Consider the following 27,894-nt stretch of genomic DNA (forward strand, 5'->3'; position numbering starts at 1 on the left):
GGGACACAAACCCGCGTTCCCTGCATCAGCAGGCGGACTCTCAACCACTGCGCCACCAGGGAAGCCCATCTGGAGAGTTTTTATCATAAATGGGTGTTGAATTTTGTCAAAAGCTTTTTCTGCATCTATTGAGATCACATGGTTTTTATTCTCCAGTTTATTAATGTGGTGTTTCACGTTGATTTGCATATATTGAAGAATCTTTGCATCCCTGGGGTAAATCCCACTTGATCATGGTGTATGATCCTTTTAATGTGTTTTTGGATTCAGTTTGCTAGTATTTTGTTGAGGATTTTTGTGTCTGTTTCATCAGTGATATTGGCCTTTAATTTTCTTCTGGTATCTTTGTCTGGTTTTGGTATAAGGGTAATGGTGGTCTTGTAGAATGAGCTCGGGAATGTTCCTTCCTCTGCAATTTTTTGGAAGAGTTTGAGAAGGATGGGCGTTAACCTTTCTCTAAATGTTTGATAGAATTCACCTGTGAAGCCATCTGGTCCTGGACTCTTGTTTGTTGGGAGTTTTTTAAATCACAGTTTCAATTTCATTACTTGTGATTGGTCTGTTCAGATTTTCTGTTTTCCTGGTTTAGTCTTGGAAGATTGCACCTTTTTAAGAATTCTTCCATTTCTTCTAGGTTATCCATTTTATTGGCCTAGAGTTGCTCTTAGTAGTCTCTTGGGATCCTTTGTATTTCTGTGGTGTCCATTGTAACTTCTCATTTTTCATTTCTAATTTTATTGATTTGTGCCCTCTCCCATCTTTTTTTTGATGAGTCTAGCTAAAGGTTTATCAATTTTGTTTATCTTTTCAAAGAACCAGCTTTTAGTTTCATTGATCTTTTCTATCGTTTTCTTTGTCTCTATTTCATTTATTTCTGCATGATTTCTTTCTTTCTACTAACTTTGGGTTTTGTTTCTTGTTCTTTCTCCAGTCGCTCTAGGTGTAAGGTTAGGTTGTTTATTTGTGGTTTTTCTTGTTTCCTGAGGTAAGATTGTGTTGCTATAAACTTCCCTCTTAGAACTGCTTTTGCTGCATCCCATGGGTTTTGGATCCTCGTGTTTTTGTTGTCATTTGTCTCTAGGTATTTTTTTATTTCCTCTTTGATTTGTTCAGTGTTCCGTTGGTTGTTTAGTAACATTGTTTAGCCTCCGTGTTTTTGTGGTTTTTACAGTTTTTTCCCTGTAATTTATTTTTAATTTCATAATTGGAAAAGATGCTTGATATGATTTCAATTTTCTTAAATTTACCAAGGCTTGATTTGTGGCCCAAGATGTGATCTATCCTGGAGAATGTTCCATGTACACTTGAGAAGAAAGTGTGTTCTGCTGCTTTTGGATGGAATGCCCTATAAATATCAAGTCCATCTGGTCTGATGTGTCATTTTAGGCTTGTGTTTCCTTACTGATTTTCTGTCTGGATGATCTGTCCATTGGTGTAAGTGGGGTGTTAAAATCCCCCACTATTATTTTGTTACTGTCAATTCTCCTTTTATGGCTGTTAGCATTTGCTTTATGTATTCAGGTGCTCCTATATTGGGTGTATATATATTTACAATTGTTCTTTCTTCTTCTTGGACTGATCCTTTTTGATCATTATGTGTAGTGTTCTTTCTTGTTTCTTGTAACAGTCTTTATTTTAAAGTCTGTTTTGTCTGATGCGAGTGTTGCTACTCCAGCTTTCTTTTGATTTCCATTTTCATGGAATATTTTTCCATCCCCTCACTTTCAGTCTGTATGTATCCTTAGGTCTGAAGTGCGTCTCTTGTAGACAGCATATTAGATGAGTCTTGTTTTTATATCCATTCAGCCAGTCTATGTCTTTTGGTTGGAGCATTTAATCCATTTATATGTATGTTCTTATTGCTGTTTTCTTAATTGTTTTCGATTTGTTTTTGTCAGTCTTCTTTCTTCTCTTCTTTTGTTCTCTTCTGGTTTGGTGACTATCTTTAGTGTTGTGTTGGGTTGCTTTTTCTTTTGTGTGTGTGTAACTATTGTAGCTTTTTGGTTTGCAGTTCCCATGAGGTTTTGATAAAACAGTATATATGTACAGTGTTTTCAGTTGCTGATCTTTTAATTTCAAATGCAGTTCCTATTTCTTGCATTTGTACTCTCCTCTTCTCATGGTTGCTCGTTTTGGTATCATTTGTGTGTGGATGATTTCCTACTTTTACTGTGTGTTTGCCTTTACCTGTGAGCTTTCTCATTTGTGGCCTCTTTTTTTTTTTTCTTTTTCTGCCTAGAGAAGTTCCTTTAGGATTTGTTGTAAGGCTGGTTTGTTGGTGGTGAATTCTCTTAGGTTTTGCTTGTTTGTAAAGCTTTTGATTTTGCATCGAATCTGAATGAGAGCCTTGCTGGGTATTCCTGGTTGTAGGTTTTTCTCTTTCATCACTTTAAATATATCATGCCACTGCCTTCTGGCCTCTGCAGAGTTTCTGCTGAAAAATCAGCTGATAACCTTATGGGGATTCCTTTTTATGTTCTTTGTTTCTTTTCCCTTGTTGCTTTTAATATTTTTTCTTCGTATTTAATTTTTGTTAGTTTGATTATTATGTGTCTCAGCATGTTCCTCCTTGGGTTTATCCTATAGGGGACTCTGCACTTCCTGGACTTGGGTGACTGTTTCCTTTCCCATGTTAGATAAGTTTTCAGCTGTAATTGCTTCAAATATTTTCTCAGGCCCTTTCCCTTTCTCTTCTTCTGGGACCTTTATAATGCTAATGTTGGCGCATTTAATGTTGTTCCAGAGGTCTCTGAGACTGTCCTCATTTCTTTTCAGTCTTATTTCTTTATTTTCTGTGGCAGTAATTTCTACCACCCTGTCTTCCAGCTCACTTATTCGTTCTACCTCAGGTATTCTGCTGTTGATTCCTTCGAGGGTTTTCTTCAATTCAGTTATTGTGGTGTTCATCTGTTTGTTCTTTAAATCTTCTATCTCTTTGTTAAACATTTCTTGTATCTTCTCAGTCTGTGCCTCCATTCTTTTTCCGAGATTTTGGATCATCTTTACTGTCACTACTCAGAATTCTTTTTCAGGTAGATTGCTTAGCTCCTCTTCAGTTAGTTTTCGTGGGTTTTTATCTTATTCCTTTGTCTGCAGCATATTTCTTTGTTGTCTCATTTTGTTTGAGGTCTCCTTTTGGCAGGCTGCAGGATCATAGTTCCTCTTGCTTCTGGTGTCTGCCTCTGGGTGGATGAGGTTGGTCCAGGAGCTTGTGCAGGCTTCCTGGTGGGAGGGACTGGTGCCTGCCCTCTGGTGGGTGGAGCCGGATTTTGTCCCTCAGGTGGACAGGGCCATGTCAGAGGGTGTGTTTTGAGGTGGCTGTGAGCTTAGTATGACCTTAGGCAGCATGTCTGCTAATGGGTGGGGCTGTGTGTGTGTGTGTGTGTGTGTGTGTGTGTGTTCGTTCCTGTCTTGCTGGTTGTTTGGCCTGAGGTGTTCCAGCACTGGAGCCTGCAGGCTGTTGGGTGGGGCTGAGTCTTGGTGCTGAAATGGCAACCTCTGGGAGCACACACACTGATCAGTATTCCCTGGGGCCTCTGTTCCTGGTGTCCTTGTCCCAACAGTGAGCTACAGCCAACCCTCGCCTCCCCAGGAGACTCTCCAAGACCCCTAGGGAGGTCTAGCCCAGGTTCCTGTGGAGGTACTGCTTTGTGCTGGCTCCCAGTGCATGTGAGACCTTGTGTGCGCCCTCCAAGAGTGCAGTCTCTGTTTCCCTCAGCCCTTTGGAGCTACTGCACTGAAGCCCTGCTGGCCTTCAAGGCTAAGTGCCCTGGGGGTTCTTCCTCCCAATGCCAGACCCTCAGACTGTCTTGGAGGGCTATTTTTATGTGGGAACATCCCTGTGTAACCTTCGTGGGTTCATTTATTTATTTTGGTGCGAGTGCTGTTTTTAGTATGGATGTCTGCCACCTCTTTCCTCAGTGTATGCTGACTGTTATCCCCTTGATAGGAGGTGTGACTGATGTTGTGGTGACCAGAGCCTGCACTGTATATTGATTAGTGGATATTGAGCAGGGCCTCCCCTTTGCTCTGTGGTTGTCACTGTCCTGTCTGGGGTGGGGGCTGCTCCCTAGTTGTTGGAGTAGAGACCCCAAGATCTGTTTCTTAGCTGCGTTTCTGATCTGTGGTGCAAGGTAGGTAGGAATGGAGCACTGCCACTGGGAGAGAAGCCACTGAGTATTCCTCCTCTGGAGCTGTTCACCTGTAGGTGTGCTCTTTTGTGTCAGTGGCGGCCCCTCCCCTCGCACATCACTCAACAAAGGCACTTCGCTTCTGTGGTGGTCTGGGCTTCCTCCACAAGCATTCCTGGTTGAAGAGCTCCTCACTCCCATTCCCTGTGCCAACAGCAGTCCTCTCCCTGGGACTGCTCCCAAACCCCATGTTCCAGCACCCAGCCTCTGTGCAGACACCCCTCTTAGGCTGGGGCGTGCAGGGCTGTGGCACAGACCATCTGTGTGGGTCTCACTCTGCCCTGCCTGCCACAGACTCGTTGCTGGGCTCTCCTCTGATAGCCCCCGAAGCTCCCCTTCTGTCCCAGCTGATCCGCTCTCCGGGGAGGGGGCTTCCCTGGATGCAGGAACCTCTCCTCTCCTTCAGCTTCCCACCAGGGGTGTGGGTCCCATCCCACTTCCTTTCCTCTTCCTTTTCTGTTTTTTCTTTCATTCTGCCTGGCTACACAGGGACCTTTCTTGTTCTGTTAGGTGTCCGAGGTCCTCTGCTAATGTTCAGCAGGTGCTCTGTGAGCGTTGTTGCATTTGTAGATGTATTCTTGATGCATCTGTGGGGAGAGGTGAACTCCATGTCCCCTTACTCCTCTGCCATCTTGATTCCTCAACCCACACAGTGAATAGAAGAATAGACATTGGAGGGTAGTGATCAAGACAGGAAGGAAATGTCTGTTTTCTAAAGATTTTGAGAAATGGGCTTATTCAAGTGGATCACCTGTTTTTGACAAAATGTCGTCTTACGGAAGCACACCACTTGACAGATGTCAGCACATCACTGCTCTTGGTCCCAGGCCACCACAGACACTGTGTCTCTGTCCTCCGTCACCCTTGGCGTCTGGTGCAGTGGCTCCGGTTTAGAGCAGCTTTGTTCGCAAGCTCCTATGAGCCAGCATTTGCAGATTGCACCACAGTAAGCCTCCGTATGTGTTGATGCCTTAGCAAATGCCAGCTGGGCAGGTTCTCTGTGTGACAAGTCTGGTAACCAAGCTGTCTGCTCTCTGAGGGCAAGAGTCGGGTCTGTCCTGCTCCTGCCATAGGCCCAGCCCCTAGCAGAGCACCCACTACATGAGAGAGGTCAGCTGTTTGCTGACTGGCTGCATGAAAGGGACCACTGTGGGGAGACCAAGGAGCTGGTTTTGTGTTTTCAGGACTAAGGGAACTGTCTGTTGTAAGGTCTCCGAGTCCGAGCCCCCTGTGTACCATCTGTGGGGCTTCATCAGTCTTCTGTGACGTCAGAGGCTTGATCTTCTCATCTTTGTGACATCACTGCTGAGCCACCAGCTGAATGGCCAAACCTTCCTGGGCCCTGCGGCACTCGGCCTGCTCTTGTCCTGTCTAGATGCTGTTCTGAACAGATTTGCTGTGTCTGCGTCTCCTTTTCCCAAGGGCAGGAACCAGATCTTATGTGACTCCTGTCCCGAGTCCAGCAGAGCGACCCATAGGGGTGGGTCCTCACTGTCTGTTTTGCTGAGTGAGTGGACAGATGCAAAGCCTCACCAGGGACCCCCCAAATGATGTGGGGATAGGGAACAGATTACCAGTGATGTGTTTCTGGAGATACTCAGAGATGCTACAGAGGGATTTCTGCACTGAGCCAGGGTAGGGGATAGGCAGTGCAGGAGGAGCGCATGCTGGCCACGGGCTGTGAGCGTGGCCTTGGGTCATATGATCCAGGAGCTGGTTCCACTCTTGACTGCCTGTGAATGACCTAACCTCTCTCAGCCTCGTTTCCTCATCCGAGAGATGGCTAGGATTGTTGTATTAAATGGGACAGTACCCGGGACACAGTTAAGGCTCAATAAATGATTGTTATCATGTTTATGTAAGTAAAATTCCTGGGCATATTAGGCCCAGCCAGTAATGGGGGGGGCCCAGGTGGAGGAGGATTACAAATTGGAGACAGAGGGGAGACGTGAGTTTTCTGACACCTCTCTTTTCTGGTTACCCCATCCTTCCCCAGGGTCTGCTTCTGAGTCTCCTGGCTGCAGGGTGGGCCGGTGCCTCTGAGGCTCCTGGGGAGAGCAGTTCATGGCTTGAGAGGCAGCCGGGTGACCTGAGCGAGAGGGAGTTGTAGAAAGGGCCGGGAAAGAATGACTAAAGGGAAACAGGCTCGAATGAGGCGCCCAGATCCTCACTGGGTTAAAGGAAAGATGCGGCCTCACAGCACTTTGTGAAATCGTGAATTTGTGTGCAGACTAGCTATTAGCATCACAGTGTTCTTATCCTTGTGTTAACAGGTATTTATGCTAGGCAGTGGGTCTTAAGTTTTAATGTACCTTCTGTAAAAAAAATTTGGAAATGAGAGTATTGGATCCCACAAGCGTTCCTTGAGGGTCGTCTGCACTGTGCAGGGCACTGAGAGGTTATAGGGAAGAGAGCCCTGCCTTTGTGAGGCTCACAACCCACTGTGCCTGTGAAGCCATAAGGCATTAATTCAGGGATCCACCGAGGCCAGGAGGAAGTCTCCTTAGCGTCACCTCACTGCAGGTGGCAGAGCTGAATTAGGCTGGAGGAAGCTGGAAATATAAATTGGCTTTCCTGGGCAAGTGCACAGCAGCCTACCAGGCCTGCCACGTGCCTGGGTTGCATGGGGGTATGCTCCTGCCTGGGGAAGGGAGATCAGGCCATTTTAATGCAGAGGAAGAGATAGGGTTCCGGCCTCTAATGCACATGCCCCATCCGCTGTATCTCCCACCTGGAGCAGTGACTCAAAACCCATTGTACGTTCTGTTGAAATGCCAGAGTGATGTCCTCATCAGGTGTGGTACTGATGCTCCTGAGTGATACCTGTGTGGCGTTACTAGGCAACAAGCTGCATGCCTTCATCATGGTCCAGCCCACAGCTCCCCCCCAGGTACCACTGCACACAGGTGCTGACCAAGTGTGGCCTTGACTGCCACAGAAGCAGTTTGCTGCCCATCTGGTCTCCCAGGTGGTGACTTAATATGGGACCTAACTGGCTGCTTTATGGTCCTCTGTGCCTTGAGTTCAGTGTCCCAAATGTCATTTTACAAAGGTCCACTTTGTTCTGGCTCCTCCCCTAAGTGGGTCAGGGTAAATTTAGATAAGATCTTTAATGGCTCTGAGAATTCAGTTCAATTTGGACTTGACGCTTGAGGGCACAGTTCTTAGGGGGAAGATGTTCGTGCCTTATTTTGAGACTCTGCTTTAACCAGTATGGTCTGGGTATGACCTCTTTCAGGACTGAGATCAAGGCAAAAAGTGACAGGAGAGGTTCCCTCTGTGGCCTGGAGAACGGTGGCTTTTCACACCAAAAATCCCTTCTGCCTTCCTGGGCTGTGAAAATTGTGAGCACAGGCTGCCTTGCAACGCTGCAGCCCGTAGCCCATGGGGGATCCTGCCTTAGCCAGGCTGCGGCTGCTGCTCCAGGGTTCCTAAAGAGCGGCCACTTAGGGGACTAGGGAACGTCCTTGAAACTGTGTTCATATCACTTTACGTAGTAGTGAGAAGTCAGTTATTCACACCTGAATAAAGTGTAAGGGGATGATGGAGATGAGACGAGGTGGGCTACACGCCCGTCTCCCCGCACGCCAGCCCAGCCCAGCCTGGTGCTGCCTCCACCAAAGTCACGGTTTCAGCTCTTGCTCATGGAGGTGTGGGGGTGCGACAGTGCCAGGACGACCCCTCCTTAGTGACAAACACACATTTTAAGTAAGCGAAGTGCTCCTGTGGTCACCTCTGTGGCTGCTCGGTGCCCCCTCCAGTCCTGTGGTCTGTGTTTTTCTTCACTTGGGTCAAGGTATATTACACTTCAAGTGGTAGCAGTGTTTTAGGCAGTTTCCCTGCCTACGTCATCCGTGCAAATATAAATGCTGTGTCACCTGTGCCCGAGTTCATCCTTCTGTGTCAGTTATGTTAGAAAGGACACCACATGAATAGAAGAAACTGGTAGGTAGCTGCTGTTTTTTGAGAACACATCGAGAAAAGAATTCAGGTCCGACAGGTTGGTTGGGGCTATTTTACAACCTTGAAAAGAAATGAAGTCAGTGAAATTCAAGACATGATTTAGTCTGTTAAGCTCCAGGACAGAAGCAGGTGAGCTGAGTTGGGCCAGGTCCACCTGACAACCTAGGCGTGTCCCACAGCAGGGCCAGTTCAGCCCCACTTGGTCTGTGGGGGGGCGTGTGGGTGTGGGGCCCCTGCAGCCTCTCTGCTCGGTGAAGCCCTGGGCTGAGTCCTGCTTTCCAGTTATTATCGTGTAATCTTGAGGCAGCCCGTGACCTTTCTGATCCTCAGTGCCTTTAGCTGTCAGATAAGGACAATCACCTTGATGTCCAGGATTGTCCACTTACATGAGACGATGCTGTTTGTTGAACAAGTGTCATCTGACAGGCCTCGTGCTAACTCACTGTCTCCTCCAATCCTCACAGCCACCTTGTGAGGTAGCTGTTGTGATTCCCACTTTACATAATGAGAAAACCAAACTCCGCACAAGGTGAGGAGCATGCCCACGACTGCACAGTGAAGAACCCATGCCTGTCTGATTCAGACCCCGAGCTCTTAAATCTGGTTGAGACTGGCTCTTGAACAATGCTGCAAAATAGAATTAGTTCCAGTGGGGATTAATTCTTTAAAAAATTCCAATGCCCAGGTCTCACCCCAGACCAATTGCATCATGAGGTCTGGGGTGGGAGGCAGGTGTGGGATTTCCGAAGGCCCCCCAGGTGATCCCAGTGTGCAGTAAGGTTTGGGAACGTCTAGGTTAAGCAATTCTGCTCTACTAGTAGTTCTCAATCTTGGCTGCCCAGAACCAGCAGGGGAAACATGTAAAATGTACTGACGGCCATGCCCAAGGGAGCCTGATTTATTTGATCTAGGAAGGGTCTTAAGTTACTCCCAGTGACTCTGATGCAGCGAGGCAGAGACCCTTGTGCTAAGTTTCAGGGGAAGCACCCTCTGAAAATGGTTGCTGTTGTTAAAATTATGTGTTAAATGAGGGCTTGGTGAGGGCGCTTTTTACCGTCTCTTCCAATGTGCACTTGCAACTCCTTAGGAAAACCACTTTTCACCTTTTGTCTCAGTTTGCTGGCTCAAGGGAGGGACTCAGTCCGTACTTTTCCAAAAAAATGTAGCTGGAAAGAAAAGGGAGGGGGCAGGAAGTGGCATCACTCGACCCGTTTGCCTCTGCTTTATCCATGTAGTCACTTCAGTTCAGTAATAACATCTACCCTTTTAGGTAAAGGAACTGGAAGTTTCTTCTACGGTGAATTTAAAGAATTCAGTAAGGAAAATAATAACTGTTTGCATAGCTTTAAATTCTCGTACATCTTTTTTTTCTTTAATTTATTTTATTTATTCATTGGCTGCACCACGCGGCATGCAGGATCTTAGTTCCCTGACCAGGGATCGAATCCATGCCCCCTACAGTGGAAGCACAGAGTCTTAACCACTGGACTGCCAGGGAAGTCCCTCTTACCTCTTTGTTAACATGAAGTAGCAGTTTTATCGATATATGCTGTGAAAATTTGATCTTCTCTTTTTTTCATACTTTTTTAATTGTGTGATTATTTATTGAAGTATAGTTGATTTATAATGTGTTAGTTTCAGGTGTACAGTACGATGATTCAGTTATGTATGCGTATGTATGTGTGTATATTTATTCTTTTTCAGATTCTTTTCTGTTATAGGTTATTACAAGATACTGAATATAGTTCCCTGTACTACATAGTAGGTCCTTGTTTATCTGTTTTATATGTAATACTGTGTATATGTTAATCCCAAACTCCTAATTTATCTCTTCCCCCCTTTCCCCTTTGGTAACATAAGTTTGTTTTCTGTGTTTGTGAGTCTCTTTCTGTTTTGTAAATAAGTTCATTTGTATCATATTTTAGATTCCACATGCCATGTGATATTTTGTCTGACTTACTTCACTTAGAATGATAATCTCTAGGTCCATTCATGTTGCTGCAAAAGGCATTATTTCATTCTCTTTATGGCTGAGTAATATTCCATTGTATATATATATACCACATCTTCTTTATCCATTCATCTGTCATTGGACACTTAGGTTGCTTCCATGTCTTGGCTGTTGTAAGTAGTGCTTCAGTGAACATTGGGGTGCATGTATCTTTTCGAATTAGAGTTTTCTCCACATATTGGGTCAGCCAAAATGTTTTGTTTGGGGTTTTTCCTTGAATGAACTTTTTGGCCAACCCTATATATGCCCAGGAGTGGGATTGCAGGATCACATGGTAGCTCTATTTTCAGTTTTTTAAGGAACCTCCACATTGTTCTCCATAGTAGCTGCTCCAGTTTACATTCCCACCAACAGTGTAGGGAGGGTTCTATCTCCATACCCTCTCCAGCATTTATTATTTGTAGACATTTTTTTGAAGATTTTAAAACTTTTAAAAAATTTTATTGAAGTATAGTTGATTTACAGTGCTGTGTTAATTCTGTGCAGCAGAGTGACTCAGTTATACATATATATACATATACACAGATATATATATTCTTTTTCATATTCTTTTCCATCATGCTTTGTCACAGGATATTGAATATAGTTCCCTGTGCTATACAGTAGGGCCTTGTTTATCCATCCTATATATACTAGTTTGCATCTAATCCCAAACTCCCAATCCTTCCCGCCCTTTTGCCCCCAACCCCTGGCCCTTGGCAACCACAGTCTGTTCTCTGTGTCTGTGAGTCTGTTTTTGTTTCATAGATATGTTGATTTATGTCATATTTTAGATTCCACGTATAAGTGATATCATATGGTATTTGTCTTTCCCTTTCTGATTTACTTCGCTTAGTATGATAATCTCTAGGTCCATCCATGTTGCTGCAAATGGCATTATTTGATTCTTTTTGATGGCTGAGTAATATTCTATTGTATAAATGTACCACATCATCTTTATCCATTCATCTGTCAATGGACATTTAGGTTGTGTCCATGTCTTGGCTGTTGTAAACTGTGCTGCAGTGAACATAGGGGTGCATGTATCTTTTCGAATTATAGTTTTGTCTGGGTGTATGCCTAGGAGTGGGATTGCTGGATCATATGGCAACTCTGTTTTTAGTTTTTTGAGGAATCTCCATAGTGGCTGCACCAAGTTACATTTCCACCAACAGTGTAAGAGGGTTGCCTTTTCTCCATACTGTCTCCAGCATTTGTTATTTGTTGACTTTTTAATGTTGGCCATTCTGACCAGTATGAGGTGGTACCTCATTGTAGTTTTGATTTGCATTTCTCTAATAATTAGTTATGTTGAACATCTTTTCATGTGCCTATCGGCTATTTGTGTGTCTTCTTTGGAGAAATGTCTAGGTCTTCTGCCCATTTTTTAATTGGGTTTTGTTTTTTTGTTGTTGAGTTGTATGAGCTGTTTGTATATTTTGGAAATTAAGCCCTTGTTGGTCACATCATTTGCTGTTTTCTCCCAGTCTGTACATTTTTATTTTGTTTATGGACTTTTTTTTTGGTGCGCAAAAGCTTTTAAGTTTGATTAGGTCCCATTTGTTTAGTTTTGCTTTTATTTCTATTGCCTTGGGAGACTGACCTAAGAAAATATTGCTACAATTTATGTCAGAGTGTTTTTTTTTTTTTTGCTGTACGCGGGCCTCTCACTGTTGTGGCCTCTCCAATTGTGGAGCACAGGCTCCGGACGCACAGGCTCAGCGGCCATGACTCACGGGCCCAGCCGCTCCGCGGCATGTGGGATCTTCCCGGACCAGGGCATGAACCGGTGTCCCCTGCATCGGCAGGCAGATTCTCAACCACTGCGCCACCAGGGAAGCCCCTATGTCAGAGTGTTCTGCGTATGTTCTGTGGTGTCTTGTCTTATATTTAGGTCTTTGAGCCATTTTGAGTTTATTTTTGTATATGGTGTGAGGGTATGTTCTAACTTCATTGATTTACATGTGGCTGTCCAGCTTTCCCAACACCACTTGCTGAAGAGACTGTCTTTTCCCCGTTGTATATTTTTGCCTCCTTTGTTGAAGATTAATTGACTGTAGATGTGTGGGTTTATTTCTGGGCTCTCTATTCTGTTCCATTCACCCATATGTCTGTTTTTGTGCCAATGCCAGGCAGTTTTGATTACTATAGCTTTGTAGTATTGCCTGACGTCTGGGAGGGTTATGCCTCCAGCTTTGTTCTTTTTCCTCAGGATTGCTTTGGCAGTTCTGGGTCTTCTGTGGTTCCATATAAATTTTAGTATGATTTGTTCCATTTCTGTGAAGAATGTCATGGGTAATTTGATAGGGATCACATTAAATCTGTAGATTGTTTTGGTAATATGGCCGTATTAATATTCTTCCAATCCAAGAGCATGGGATATCTTTCTGTTTCTTTCAATCATCTTCAATATCCTTTAGTTTTATAGTTCTCAATGTGTCTTTCACCTTCTTGGTCAAGTTTATTCCTAGGTTTTGTTTTTGTTTTTGTTTTCGGATGTGATTTTTAAAGGCTTCTTTTTAACTTTCTCTTTCTGATATTTCTGTTACTGTAAAGAAATGCAACAGATTTCTGTATGTTAACCTTGTATCCTGCTACTTTACTGAATTAGTTTATCAGTTTTAATAGATTTTGTGTGGAGTCTTTAGGGTTTTCTATATAGAGTACTATGTCATCTGTAGATGACAGTTTTACCTCTTCCCTTCTGATTTGGATATCTTTTATTTCTTTTTCTTGTCTGATTGCTGTGGCTAGGACTTCCAATACTGCGTTGAATAGAAATGGTGAGAGTGGGCGTCCTTGTCTTGTTCCAGAATTTAGTGTGAAGGCTTTCAGTCTTTCATCATTGACTATTATGTTGGCTGCAGGTTTATTTTATTATGTTGAGATATGTTCCTTCTATACCCACTTTGGTGAGAGTTTTTAATCATAAATGGATGTTGAATTTTATCAAATGCTTTTTCTGCATCTATTGAGATGATGTGGTTTTGTTTTTTCATATTATTTGTGTATGCATCCCCATTTTTTGACAGTTATTGCAGTCAGGATGGGCTAAGTTGTGCTGCCTTAATGAACAGTTCCCAACTCTCAGTGACTTAACACACAAGGACTTATTTGTCCCTCATGCTACATATTTGAAGTGGGTCTGTGTATGACAGCCACTCAGGGGCCCAGATGGAGGGACATATGCTCCCACAACTGCTGAGGCAGAAAAGGAACATAGCAAGTGGTGCATTGGCTCTTAAAACTGTCAGCAGAAAGTGACATGTGTGGCTCTTGTTCACACTTCATTGGCAAAGAGCCACACCCAACTTCAAGGGGCAATGGGGAAGGGTGATTTTATAATGTGCTCAGAAGTTGATGGAATATTCATGAACAGTTCTAATGACTACACAACAAAATTCCTATGTGTCTCATTTTTATTAGCACTACCTTGAGAACGTTGACACCTGTCCAGAATCTAACAAACAGGCATGAACCACAGGAAGACAGTGCAGATGTGGCTGCTGGTGTCACTAGGAATACTTCAGCAGTGAGAGTCTTTCAGTGGATAAAAGCGACTCTTCCTGTGAAATGCCATAGCAGATGGGTGCCCAGGAAGGAGTAACTTGCTTTCTGGATACAGCAGCCCTTATTATGGGATTCCTGTATTGAGATGGATGGCAGGGTCCTGGGGGGCTCAGGATGGATGAGCTACTTTTCACCCTTTGCTTTTCTTTCCAATAAAGAAAGCTTAGCATGGTGTCAACATTTGATAAAAACACCAGTCCAGTATACAAAAGTAATTGAAAATAAATTTGAATCTCTCTCCAGAGACCCCAGAGGAGTATTACATGCACAACCTAGGCAGTATTTCTCGAAGTTCTCTTTCTCAGTCTCGTTCCTCATCAGTTCCTCCAAGACTCTTACCATACAGGTCAGCATGAGGTCTTCCTAGACCTCTTCCACCCACCACCACCACTCCTGTGCCCCAGCCCCGGGCAGAGTCAGTCCCTTTTCTGTGCCCGCTCTACACTTATATATACTCTTATAGCACGTATCATATTGTTTTATAATGTGACATTTGCATAATCATTTTACTTAACAAATCTTAGTGCTAGGCACTGTTCTAAGTGCTTGACAAGTATTAGCTTATCCAGACCTCATAACTTAACCTAACTTAGCTAATTAGGTGATGATTATTAATGCTTTTATTTTGCATAGCAGAAAACTGAGACTTAGGGGGCACAGGTAACTTTCCTGACGGTGTTTTGTTAGAAAGTGGTGAAGCAGGATTCGAGCCCAGGTAGTTGGACACCATTGACCAGGTGAAGAGCCTCGTAGGGGCAGTTGTATCACATTTATGTTTGAGTCCCCACAGGTCCATCCAGTCCCTGGTCACTAGGAATGTTTTCTAGGTGAAGGAGCACAATATTCAATCTGTTGATGAACTATAACTTGTTTAGCCTGTTTCCAGATTTTTCTGTATAATTTGTGCTGTTATGAATGTATTATACAAACTACATTGGTTTCACTGGAGTTACTTGGGGTAAATTCCTCTAAGTGAAATGACTCAATAAGTATAAACAGGTTTACAGATAATTGCTTATTGCTTAGTCATTCTCAAGACATTTGGAATTCAGAATTTATAATGCTGCCAGCTATTTTCAGGTGCACCTACTTCATCATAGTGTCTTCAGTGCTTTGTTTTTATTTTAATCAGCTAAAGTCACATGTACTAGGGAGGCTGGAGTTGATGAATAATGAGTGGTGAATTTGTCCCAGGATTACTGTGCGGATTGTGAGGTTTGGATTCCTGGTGCCCTGTTGAAGTTTATGAGCTCACTAGGAAGTTATAGAAGCTTCTGTCTTTGAAATGGACTGGGTTCATTGAATCTAATGGACAAAACTGGGCCTAGAACAAACGAAGTCGGCTATCTTTGTGTTCCTATCCCATTCTCTTCTATTTCACTGTGCAGCGCTTATAACTGGGTGCCTCCCCAACCCTCCCCCACCATCTGCACACCCAGAGCTGGAACCCATTTTTACTAAATCACAAATGACAGTAGCTTAGAAGGTGCCACCTTCCTTTTGGAGAAAGAGCAGACCTTAAAAACAAAACAAATGAGAAGCTTGCTGTGTGATTTTGTGCCCCGAAGGGAAGGGGGCTAAGAGGGTGACTGTTCTTCTTGGCCCAAGGCCACTGACAAGGCTGCTGGCCCAGCCTGAGAGGCGGCAGAAGAATAAGGGCTTGGTTCAGCTTTTATCTGAACAACTGCAGTAGATTCTGGCGTTTGGCAGTGGGTCCCGCGGAATCCTCAGCAGCAGATCCTAAAGCCCAGCTCTTGATGAGTGACATGCGGCAAGCCTGGCGGTGTGATGCAGAACTGTCCGAGCGGCCACCAGGCTTCTCTGGGCCAACACCACAGTCTTTTGTCAGGAAGCCTTCCAATCTTGCCCCTCCTTATCCTCACATCACAGTAGTCTTCCAGAAAGTAACTCCCTTGCTTAATACCTTTCAGTGGATTTCCCCCCCACCTAGCGTAAAATTCACTCTTTCCTGTGCACCGTGAGCCCTCCCCTTCCCCTCTCAGGACACAGTACCCGTCCTTCGCTTCCAGGAACAAACAGGCTCTGCTCCTCATCCCAGCTTTGCACCAGCTACGTCCTCTGCCCGGCCGACAGCTGCTTGTTGCCCAGGCTTCAGCTCAGAGGGTATCTCCCCAGGGAAGCCTTTTAGTTAGCTCTTCTCCATCACAGTCACACCTGTTTACTACACATTTCTCATCACCAGGACATAAGCTCTGTGAGAGCCCGGAGCCTCTTTTCTGTTCTGCTTGAAAGTTGGTGTTCACAACTCTTAGTGTAGTATCTTGCATACAGTAGGTACACAGTAAACCTTAATCCTTACATGTCTGGCAAGTAGGTATTGTTGCTATTCTTCACATGAGTCTCAAAGAGATGGCCTAAGGCTGCATTACTTTGTGTTCAAACCAGGATTCAAATCCAGATTTCTCCACTGAGTGGAGTGGCCCAGAGTTTACTAAAGACCCAGTGTCATCAAATTCACCCAAATGGCCAACTTGCTTATGACTCAGCCAGATTTCCTGCTACTACTGGTTTCCAGTGCACACTGCATCAAAGAATGATGCTGAAAGGACCAAATGCAAACAAAAGCATAAGTGTAATATGTACTGGTGGCCCCTGGAAACAACTATGTTTGAGTTAAAGATGCCAAAGTGCCTTAATTTTGCAAACTGATGGATGAGTGTCTTGATTATTCATTGTGACTTGCTTCCTTTTGGGGAATAATCAAGGCTGTTTAAGGTAAATAAAGCATTTTGTTTTAAAAATGAATCAACAAAATGCAGTAATCCATACAATGGAATGTTATTCAACTCTGAAAGGGAAGTACTGACACAGGCTACAGTAATGTAGGTGGACCTTGAAAACATCATGCTAGGTGAAAGAAGCCAGACATGGCCACACTGTATGATTCCATTTATATGAAATGTCTTGAATAGGCAAACCCACAGAGACAGAAAGCAGGTTCGTGGGTGCCAGGGACTGTGGGGGGAACTGCTGTATTTCCTTGTAGGGTGATGAAAGTGTTCTGGGATTAGACAGTGGTGATGATTGCACAACACTGTGAATGTTCTAAATGCCACTGAGTCGTACACTTTAAAATGGTTTTTAAAAATGGTTAAAATGCTAAGTTTTACGTGTATTTTAAGAATCAGTGAATTAGAAAAGAGAAAATGATAGTTGCACTTAACTATTTTTTGAACAAAATAAATGTGCATAACTCTGGCAAGCTTAATAAGAAAGTAGATGAAACACAACTGTGCTAAAGAGAATTAGAATTATCACATGCAAATATATTTTTTGAGAAGACACATAATACTGAAAACCTTAACGTCACAAGGTTACCTTTTCATCAGAAGAGAAAAGGAAAGTTGCACTGTGGCTGCCCCCAGCCAGACTGACAGCAGTTTGGTGAGAATGTCGGGCTGGTGCTGGGTGAGACCAGTGGGCAGGGCACGCCCAGCGTGTGTGTGTGTGTGTGTGTGTGTGTGTGTGTGTGTGTGTGTGTGTGTGTGTGTGTGTGTGTGTGTGAGGGCTCTTTGCTGGGTTTGAGGAATCTGCTTCTTTGTTTAGAACATAAAAGCGAATTGCACATTAAGGATGGCGGGTGGGGACATGAAGAGACAAGCAGCTGCTCTTACCTACTTAGTGCCTCGCCGTCCATTTGGACAGGAGCATAGCAAGTGATTTCATCCTCTGGTCTTGCCTTTACAAAAGTTGGAATGGTTCCACAGTAAATGGACTCAAGAATACAAATGCCTAACAATTAGAGAACTGGATGGTTGGAGAAGTTCCAGAGTGCTTTCAAGGCACTGGTGCCACTAACGTGGCTTTGTCCCTGCAGGTTCTGCCTCCAGCCCTGCCCTGCTTAGAGGTCCCATCACCACCTCCCCACACCTCTGCCCCTTCTCTTCCCCCACCTGACAACCCCTCCTGCCTTCACAGTTAAATCCTGCTCTTCCTCCCAAGCCCAGCTCAAGCACCACTTGGATTTACACCATGCCATTTCTGCATTTGTGCCTGGGATTCATCTCCTCCAGCCAGAGAGCAAGTTCCGTGATGACCAGAACCTCTCCTTGTAATTCCGGGGTGCCCCACCATCACATTCAGCCTTCCCTGCCTTCTAGGCACCCTTTCCCCTCTATCCTAACCACTCCGGTGGTTTTCCTTTGCTGGGCCATTCTGGCAGTGACAGGCTCAGAGTGAGATGAGTGAATTAAAGCAGAACCATGAGATTCTTCAGTCCTGGGGCTTTTGTTGGTGCTACTGGTAAGAGATCCTCTTTCTCTCGGAGTTGCTAAACTAGTAAGAGCTTCTGGGAACAAGGGTTGCCAACGTTTAGGATGCTTGTCTGAGAATAAAGCGACACAGAGCAGAGCTGGGAGACAGGGCATGTCCTGATGGAATGATGAGAGTCCTGGATTGTAACTGTGCTAGATGCTGGCACTTTTCCCGTTATGAGCACCGACAACTTGCCTGCTTGCTTCCAACGGGAAGAGTGTTGTTGCACCTCCCAGCACGTACTGTGGGCAGAGGCTGGGCCTCAAAGAAATCTTTGTCAGCTTGCTCATAGTTTGTCTACAGCTGTGTCTAGGGGGTTAAGTAGAATATTTCCTTTTTTGCATTAAAAGTTATTACTGTGGGGCTTCCCTGGTGGCGCAGTGGTTGAGAGTCCGCCTGCCGATGCAGGGGACACGGGTTCGTGCCCCGGTCTGGAAAGATCCCACATGCCGCAGAGCAGCTGGGCCCGTGAGCCATGGCCGCTGAGCCTGCGCGTCCGGAGCCTGTGCTCCGCAACAGGAGAGGCCGCAACAGTGAGAGGTCCGCGTACCGCAAAAAAAAAAAAAATTACTGTGGTAAAATATCCACAACACTCACCATTTTAAACATGTTTAAGCGTAGAGCTCAGTGGCATTAAGTACATTCATATAGTGCAGCCGTCACCATCATCCATTTCCAAGCTTTTTCACCTTCCCAAACTGGAACTCTGCACCCATTAAGCACTGTCTTTGTTCTTTCCTCTCGCTAACTCCTGCTAACCGTTATTTTACTTTTGTATCTGGAATTTGACTACTCTAGGTACCTCAGATAAGGGGAATCATACAGTATTCGTGGCTGGTTTATATCACGTGGCATAGTGTCCTCACAGTTCATCCACACTGTAGCAGGTGCCAGAATCTCCTTCCTGAGGCTGGAGTATTCCAGTGTATGGACGAACCACATGTTGTTTATCTGTCATCCATCGATGGACACTTGTACTGTTTCCACTTTTTGGCTACTGTGAATACAGCTGCTGTGAACATGGGTGAACAAATATCTGTCCAAGTCCCAGCTTTCAGTTCCCCTGGGCCTACACCCAGAAGTGGAATTACTGGATCATATGGTAACTGTTTACCTTTTTAAGGAACTGTCAGGCTGTTTTCTGCAGCAGCTACAGCAGGCTCCAATGTCCAACAGTACTTTGTGTTTATGAAAAAAATATTTAGTTTAATGGTAATGGAACTGTGGTAATACTGGGAAAATAACTTATACCATAGCGGGTTTGTTACTGAAAGATTACAGCCAGAAGCTTCAGCCTGAAATAGTTCGTGTTTTCTTCATCAGCACCACTTCTTCGTAAACTCCTCCTTATCAAACACTGGCAGCTTGGGCTGCATCTCAGTCCAGGGATGGAAACGGCCTCTCCCACCTTCCAAGGAGGGGAGAGGGTGGGCGCATTCTGACTGTGGGTAACTGTTTTCCTCACACCCCCTCGCCCACCCATTTTGGCTTTTTTAGCAAAAATGTAGTCGCCTGTTTATTCCAGGATGCCCTTGCAGAGAAACTGCAAGGCCGTTGTGCACTCACAGTGCATCCCAGTCAGATACGTGAGTGGCTGTATGACCCCCCCACCTCACCCCCTCCAATGGGAAACTTTTGCGTGAGTAGTTAGGAAAAGGTGGAGGGTGTGTGAGACACAAGGTCTGGGACAGGCGCCGTCTTGTAAAGGCTTTATTTCTTCTTCATCATCATCTCATACAGACTCCGAGGCACAACCCTCTCTTTCCATTTGGTATCCTCAGGACTTTTTGTAGTGTTTTTCCTTAAACAAGGAAATTTGGAGTAAACACTGTATTGCCTGTTAATCTTTTAACAATAATTTTAAAATGCCATTGCTGTTGTATCATCAGTGTGAGAAGACAACAACAGTACGGTACGAGGGGGTTCACACCGTATCACAGTGGGACAGAGGGCTCACACATAAGCGGGCGAGACCACAGCAGCGGTATGTACATGCACCCCAGTGCTTCGAGCCCAAAGACGTGCAGGTCGAGAAGAATATGGAGTATACAGCAGGTCTGGGCAACCCGGCTGAGGCCTCTCTACCTTTCCAGAATGCTGCCATCTATCCCCTCAAGGGTATAGGAGATCTGCCTTCATGGTTTTTTCATTACAAAAAGTTCACTGAATCAGACAGTCTGAAGCATTTCAAAAATTCTTAAAAAACAAGAACACTGACAAAATAAAATTAACTTAAAACACTATAATTCAACGTGAAAATAAACCAAACCAAATGTTAACAGTGCAAATTTAACAGTGAGGCAGTCAGTATCGCGCGCGAGGGTGTTCAGAATCTCTTAAAAATTTTTTTAAATTTATATCTTATTTACTTTTTTGTTTAATATACTTTCTGTAAAAAAGATGGAGACAAAAATAGTTTTCTGAGCTATGAAAAAAATTAAGTTCTTACAGGCACGTTTACTGTTTCATTCTAGAAACATCTCAGATTCACAGGTTGAACATTCAGCAGCTGTGTTATTTTAAAAAAAAAAAAAACATTCTTTGACCTTGGGAAAACCAGATCTCTCCTTTTGGGGTAGAGTTCGGTTGATGATGACGGTGTGGTTATGCAATTACAGTGAATTATTCTAGATAATCCATGCGGGCCTGCATCACAGGTGTGGCTTCTCCCCGGGCGGCCCCTCGTCGCCGAGCTCCTCCAAGGAGGTCAGGTCTCTGGGTGACGGAGCTGGTGAGGCAGTGGGGGAATGTGGGGCCCAACGGGACGGAGGGCGACGGTTTGCTGGTCTCTCGGGCCTGGAGAAGCAGGGTTCTAGGGATGGAGCTAGTGCAGAACAAGGGAGTTCCTTCAAAGCCGAGGAAGAGAAAGACAGGGTTACTCAGACGGACAGGTTCTCTGGGAGGTGATTTCCCCCAGACAAACTTCTCAGTAGACTCAAGTGCAATAGACCAGGGTGCCTGCAACTTCTGAATGCTAAGTTATACATTGCTCACGGAGTATAAGTTAAAAAGGTAAGAATTCAACACGAATGACTAGTGACGACAGTAATGGGAAGATAGCAAATTATGATGAAAACGTGGCATGAGATGGGTGTGTATACGAGGCGCCTTCGGAATTGGGCTGCAGCGAATGGAAGCGGGGAGCCAGAGTCCTGAGTGGTCTGCCTAGTCCTAAGAGGCTGGCCATGAAGGGATCTATGACTCCATCAGGCTGCACCAGCAACGGGGCGCACCTTCAAACCAACTCTGCCACCGTTTATTGCAGGTTGACTGGCACTGTGTTAAACTCCCACCACATGGAGATAATGCTGCAGGCAGAAACTTTCATTTAGGTGGTTTTATCTAATGACTCTTCCTGGCAGCAGCACTTAAAAAGTGGAGCCCGGGCTTCCCTGGTGGTGCAGTGGTTAAGAATCCGCCTGCCAATGCAGCGGACACGGGTTCGTGCCCTGGTCTGGGAAGATCCTACATGCCACAGAGCAACTAAGCCCGTGCGCCACAACTACTGAGCCTGTGCTCCGCAACAAGAGAAGCCACGACAATGAGGAGCCCGCACACCGCAAGGAAGACCCAACACAGCTAAAAATAAGAAACAAACAAAAATTTGTAAGATTTTAGAAAGTGGAGCCCAAGTGTGCTTGTGCTTCTATGCTACGGGCTCCTGCACCTTCTGAGGACCAGTAACCCTGGGACCAATCACCTACAGTACGTCCTCTCAAGGCTGCTGCTCCTTTTTTGGTATTAGAGACTGTTGAGCTACTTGTCCTTACTCTGCACGCCAGGACAGAGGACACTGACTTGAGATCTGTGGGCACAGAGGTGTGGGCAGCTGTGACCTGAGGAAACGGTGAGTTCTATCCACCCGGACACCCACACAACAAGAGGCTGAGGTGGGAAACCACTGTGATGAAGAACACAGAACAAGGACCTCAGAGCCACTCAGGAAGTAAGTCGAGGGGTATAAAGAGATGTGATGAGCAGAGCAGAGCGAGGAGCATGTAGTCATCAGAGTGACAAAAGACAGGGAGAAGATGGAGGGCGGGGCAGGAGGGATGGCGGAGCAGAAAAGGAGCATCGACACACACACACACACACACACGATGACTCTAACACCCCTGGACCTGCTGGTGGCGCTTCACGTGACTACAGGGAGGCCTCGTCAGCAAAGCACTTACACTAATGGAAACCACGACAGCCAGAGCCACCTCGCCTGTGAAAACACGTCAGCACTGAAACAGCCAAAATCAAAGGAAACGTCCTCACCTTAGCCCAGCCCAGGGCACAAGGGACGCTGGCTCAAGAGATGTGTGGTTTGTGTTGCGTATGAGTGTGTTGGTTTGTAATATGTGTTGTCTAGTGTGTGGAGGTTGCTGGCATAGGATTTTTGGACACCACTGCACAAGCTGATGCTGAGTGACAAGGGTTTTCTGTTAATTTGTGCCACCTCGTCACTAGCGTCTCTGCACAGAAGAAATGCTATGTGACCATGAGTTCAAGGGAACAAAGTTCTCTTTAGTATCACAGCAGCACATCTAAGCAAGCAATGCTGCTTTTTCCCAGCACCTCTTCTGGAAATGGCCTCTGGAGCCATTCTTTGTCATTTTTCGTGGGGCATGTGCTTAGTCTCTCTTTGAGAGCCAGTTGTATTTAAGGCCAGTGGATAAGGGGGTGGGTGACTATATCCTTGATCAGAAACAAGGTTGGTATTTTCTCACAAGCTTTGATTCAGGCTCTGAAGGTGATTCTGCAGTTTTGGAGCAGGTACGATTGTGTTTAGTCAATTAACACAAATCTATTGAGCACTTACTACGACCCCTATGGTGACCACTGGGAAGGGCAAGATACATTTGTATTTATTCCCTCTGGTGTGGTTTTTGGAAAAAAAGAAAAGCCTTATGCGTAATGGTCACACCATAGCACATGGCAGTGCACAGCCACCGAAATGTCAGTGAGCAGGCAGGCCTACGGGGAACACGCTCAGCTCAGAGACCCTGCAGGCTGGACAGTTCCCTCGCTGGCCAATGTCCTTTTACCCCTTCGGGAGCATACTGGCTGCAGACTGCACAGGAGATGTCAATAGGATCTCTACTGAGCAGTCAGTACCCCGGGGGGCAAGTGGTCCCGTCCAGGCAGGTGGACCCTGGGCCCGCCCTGAGCTGCATGACAACCTCTCCAGACAGTGTGGAAAGAAGGAAGAAAGCACTTACGGCGTGAGGCAGGCAGGGCTAGAGTCCCCAGGGGGCAGTTAGTAAGACAGTTTGGTTCTGGACAGAACAGACAGACAAAGAAGAGAAAAAGCAAGTAGGTTTGAAAGTACTTTTTAAAAAAGAACAACAGTAAAGGTTTAAAGTCAACAGGCCTGGTGGCAGCCATCTGGAGACGCGAGGTCCTGCAGAAGCGGGCACACAGGCCGGCCCCCGCCTGGCCAGAGCAGGAGGGGCCCTCCCGACAGAACAGCTACAGACCTCTCCCTTCCGCTGGCTATTCTTCTCTTCTTCCCGAGCTGCCCCTTGGCATTGAACATTTCCAACACCCTACGACTGCTGTTTTTGAAACAGAGCCCATTAAACAGCCAGATTGTTTTAGTCACAATGACCAAATGACTGCAGCTCAGACTAAAACTTGCCCTTCGAATTTTCCACTGAGACATTTCCAGATTATCCTCTCTCTTCACACCAGACCTGCTCACAGCTTCTAGAGAGAAAGAATGGTGCTATGTCTTCAAGAGAAACAGAGGAATAAGTAGCTCATGGGGTTAGAGTGAGGGGAGAAAGGGAGTTTCCTACTGTGCCCGTTCCTGGCTAGGGATGACTCCATCATCACCCACGTTTAGGTGTCCCATTGAGCGCTCCGGGAAAGATTCTCCCACATGGGCTCAGAGGAGGGTGGGAAATCTGAATTCATCCTGATTTTGAAATGAAAAAAACTACCACAAGTCTAGGGAGGGATGGGAAGGGGTCTTGGGGTCTCCAATGGGCCTAATACAGTAAGTCAGTTCAGGTAAGGAATAATTCCACTGGAGTCTAGAATAAGCCAAATTCCAACAGCAAAGGAAAAAGAGCCCATGACATTTAAACCCTGCCCCTGAGAGCTCCATGCCAGTTCTGAACCCCTGACACCGTGCCTGGTCCCCCTTTTAAATCAGCCATCACCTCTTTTGGTAGTAAACACACCGAGCGAGAAGAAAATCTAAACAGACAGACACTTCACAGAGGACCAAAGGGGGCACAGCTTTATATGCATAAAGCCATTTTCACGCCTTGGTTTAATGACCCAATCACAGCACCATTTCCTTTCTAGTCTCATAGATTGCCTGCAGCATTCATTTGTGACTCAAAATGTGTCTCTAATATAAATGGACACCACAGACAAGCTAGTTAATGCTTGGGACAAAGCTCTCCTTCCAAGAAGGTGTGGCACTCACCTAGCTAGACCCTCTGCAGCAGCAAACCACTTACCTGAGGGGCCCTGAGGGATGGGGTAACAGAAGCCCGCAGAAGACACCATTTGTTACCTGAGAACACAACCTCCTTCTCAGAGCACACAGCTTTATCACAAAGACGTGCACCTCTGGCAGGCGTAGGCCACAGACTGTCAATATTATTAGGTTGAACCATATGGTGTTGCCATTTCTGTAGGCCATTGGCAATTTCACATGGTTTAATCTATTTCAGATTTAAACTCTATATTTTGAGTTAAATGCCTCTTGTTGGGTTATACTGGGAAGCTGAGCATTCCTTTTCCCACTGTGGGAAATGTGGGGCAGCAGGTGGATCAGGTGACACAGGAAATACACCTCCTCCTCTCCTCACCTGTGCATCTGGGGCTGCAGAGCCTTGGGAGGGAGCCTGTATGTGTCTTTCTCTGACCTTCGCCATCTGCTGTCTGCCCAGCCTGGAGAATGCCTACCGGTGTCTGGATTCCACTGCTGTGGAGGTTTTGCATCTGGGTTCCTGGTGGGTCAGGCCTCACCCCCAGGTCTACACATAAGGGTGTCTGACCAAGGGCTGGGAAACCTCCTCTGGCACTGCGTGAACGATAAGGCCAACATCACCACCGTTTTCACCCCCGGCATCATCATCGGGCTCATCCTTGCCGTGGTCCAGTTATACCACATGTGGGTATAATCAGGGCAGAATTCAAGATCGATTTGCAAATAACCTTAAGGGGGGAGGGATACAATGGGGGGAGGGATACAATAATAATAATAATCACATAATAATATGTGACAATGTGGATAATAAGTGTGGTCACAGGTAACATCATAATAGGTGATGTTTAAGGGGATAAGGATAATAATCGCGTTGTATGAAGGCAGGATTTTGACCTTATCTATTCGTCTCACCTGGTCTTACTGCTAAGAGAACGCACGCATACAGAGAGGGTAATGGGATTTGTGAGACGTGAACCCGCTGTCTGCACTGAAGCCAGCGCTGGGATCCAGACACCCTTCCTGTATTGTAGGTCCTGACGAGAGGTCTTCTATGTCCACCCTGTCAAAACCCTCTCTCTTCATCACACACACAGCTGGAGCAGAAAGCCTGATGTTGCCCACACACGCTCCCAGGGGACAAACTCATACAGAAGGAGGGGAAATATGAACCCAAATGAAAAGCCCTGATAAACAGACAAGCATGGATCGCTGAGGCCAGTGGAGGACCTGAGTCAATCCCTGAGCTACTTAGGAAAACCATCTCATGGTCCTCAGAGGATCACTGACGGCAATAAAACCAAGTTCTCTTTTAAGAAGCAGCTCAGGGTTTGCGTTCCTGCTTGTTCCATCCTCCCCTGAACCTCCTGAACTCACATAACCTGGTACAGCCCCAGGGTCAGCTGTGCTGACCCCGAAAAGGACGAGCCGCAGGGGGAGGGGGTGGGATACTCGGCCTCGGCCTCCTTTACCTCGATGGACCCTGGCTCGGCTCTGACCGTCATTTCTCCCATGGGGCCGTTGCTGCTGAGACTGGGGGTGCCGTGGGCGGCCTGCCTCTGCTCCTCCTTTAAGGCGTGTTCCAACAGCTTCCGGTGGAGGATCCGGGCGACGTTCTCGGTGAGCGTGTAGCCGGGGGGAGCAGACAGGTCCTGCCTCGCAGGTGTGCCCTCTCCCCCTTCCTCCCTGCACGTCTCGGAGCCACCCCCGACCGGGCTGGGTGACCGGCCTCGGGAGCTGGGGCTCGTGTCCTGGCCCGGGCCCAGCTCTGGCGGGGGCTCTGCCGAACGAGACCGACTGGCGGCCCGCACCCCCTTCTGGAAGGGGTCCTGCACCATAGGGCTGTGGTCGATGATGCTGAAGAGGCTGGAGAGGCCGTCGTTGATGGCGGTGTGCACGGGGCTCTCCCGAGTGGTGGTAGAACGGGCCCAGGCTGACTCGCCGCAGCCCTTCGGGGCCAGCCCCGGGGAGGTCCTGCTGCTTGGCTGGTCCACTCTGGGGAGGGGCTTCCTCTGCAGCTTGGGAGACCCGTACTTGGGGGAGCAGCATGTGCGTTCAAACTTGGCCTGCACCTTCTCGATGGCGGGGGCCAGCTGCCTGTTCCTGAGGCCGCGGGAGGGGGAGGACACGGGCGTGGTGCCACCCCCTGCCTTGGGTGTGAGACACTTGTGGGGGCTGCTGGTGACGGCACCGCCCCGCAGGGCTTCGGTCTGCAGGCCGATGCTGATGGTCTGGATGGTCTGCGTCCCTGCTGTCCGGGACCCATTGGTCTGGCAGGCCGTGTCCTTGACCAGAGGCTCCCTGGGGCTGGAGCAGGCAGCGCTGACGGAGAAGGCCACCTCCTTCATGTCATCACTCAGGTTCTTGGACATCTCCAGGCTGTGCAGCGGGGAGGAGAAACCGAGGGTGCTGTCGAGGGGCCAGAGCCCACCCTCCGTGTAGTCTCGGGGGTGCTTGGAGGGGGCACAGGGCCACCTAACAATGTGTTCAGAACAGCCCCCCTTGGTGTCCCCCGGGCCCCCTCGGGCCCTGCCCTCACCGCCTGCCACCACGGTGCCATCCAGCCTCCGCACGGCGGGCGGGCTGTGCAGCATCCTCACCCCGGCCTGCTCGGCGCAGACAAGGCTCCGCGGGAGCTGCTTCTGGCAGTGCTCCGGGCTGGTCACGGTGTCCGTGGTCAGGGTGATGCTCGTGGTGAGGTACCAGGAGGAGTCGGAGAAAGGGTCGGTGCTGGCCTCGGGCCTCGCCCGACCCGCCTCGGTCCTGTCCGCCCAGGGGTCTGGGGGCCTGTCGTCCCAGCTCTTGCTGTTGAACTCCTCGATGTACTTGAGGTCATCTGGGGAGAGGGGTGGGGTGATGTCCTCCTTGCTGCTGGTGGCGGGCAGGCCCTTCTCTGGCAGGAAGGGAGAGCCATCCATCAGGCGCTGGAACTCAGACATGGATGAGACGGACACGGCCCTGGGGAAGGGGAGAGGAGAGGTGTCAGCTGCCACTGGCTAGGGAGCCACGGCCCTGGAACCCCCGACCCAGCACAGCCTGTGTCCTGCCCACATGCACAGTGCCTGTGTCTCCTCCTGAAGGGTCAGGACACGTCCCAGCTGCCTGATGTTTTCCACTCTTGGGCTGACCCTCTGGTGTCCAACAGGCTTTTATGGCTCTGGAATTGCTGCAGGAGCCTTGTATTGGTCAGAATTTACTACAGCCGACCCTCAAAACCGTGGGAGAGGTGGGGCTCCGGGGCAGTCAGAGCTAAGCTCTAACCCTGCTCTGCAGTATTCTAGTTCAGTGCGTGGATGCTCCACAGGAAGAAGGGGAGCCTGGCTGTGGCCTGGCCTCTCCACGTACTTGATGGGCACCTTCAATGTCGAAGCTGCGGGAGCTTCCCGAGTTCCCGGCATTAGAGCAGGCGCGCATCCCACAGACGTGAACACACCACAGTCCCAATCCAAACGAGAAACTGGAGCGGCGGGGAGGGA

General features: G+C 47.1%; 1 protein-coding gene and 1 long non-coding RNA gene across 7 annotated transcripts in view; one reads left to right on the forward strand and one right to left on the reverse strand.

Annotated features, from left to right (window-relative positions):
- LOC141276176 (uncharacterized) overlaps nt 1–25,560 on the forward strand; it is a 46,618-nt gene extending 21,058 nt beyond the window's left edge. Inside the window, exon 3 of the long non-coding RNA XR_012325321.1 lies at nt 25,453–25,560. This is a non-coding gene — a long non-coding RNA (uncharacterized lncRNA). The remainder of the gene's footprint in view (nt 1–25,452) is intronic.
- Nucleotides 19,683–27,894, reverse strand: part of MTCL1 (microtubule crosslinking factor 1) — a 131,051-nt gene continuing 122,839 nt past the window's right edge. For 4 of the 6 annotated variants that reach the window (XM_019920786.3, XM_073790532.1, XM_019920787.3 and 1 more), the window contains 2 exons: nt 25,891–27,376; nt 19,683–20,834 (listed from right to left, as the gene is read on the reverse strand). In XM_019920786.3, the coding sequence (XP_019776345.2) occupies nt 20,640–20,834; nt 25,891–27,376 (1,681 nt within the window). In that variant the 3' untranslated portion in view covers nt 19,683–20,639. Of the gene's footprint in view, nt 20,835–24,800; nt 25,150–25,890; nt 27,377–27,894 lie in introns of all 6 variants that reach the window. The other 2 variants (XR_012325320.1, XM_033837573.2) reach the window with 2 other exon arrangements.

The sequence above is a fragment of the Tursiops truncatus genome, chromosome 13 (assembly GCF_011762595.2).
Source record: "Tursiops truncatus isolate mTurTru1 chromosome 13, mTurTru1.mat.Y, whole genome shotgun sequence".
In the NCBI taxonomy this organism is placed as follows: Eukaryota; Metazoa; Chordata; class Mammalia; order Artiodactyla; family Delphinidae; genus Tursiops; species Tursiops truncatus.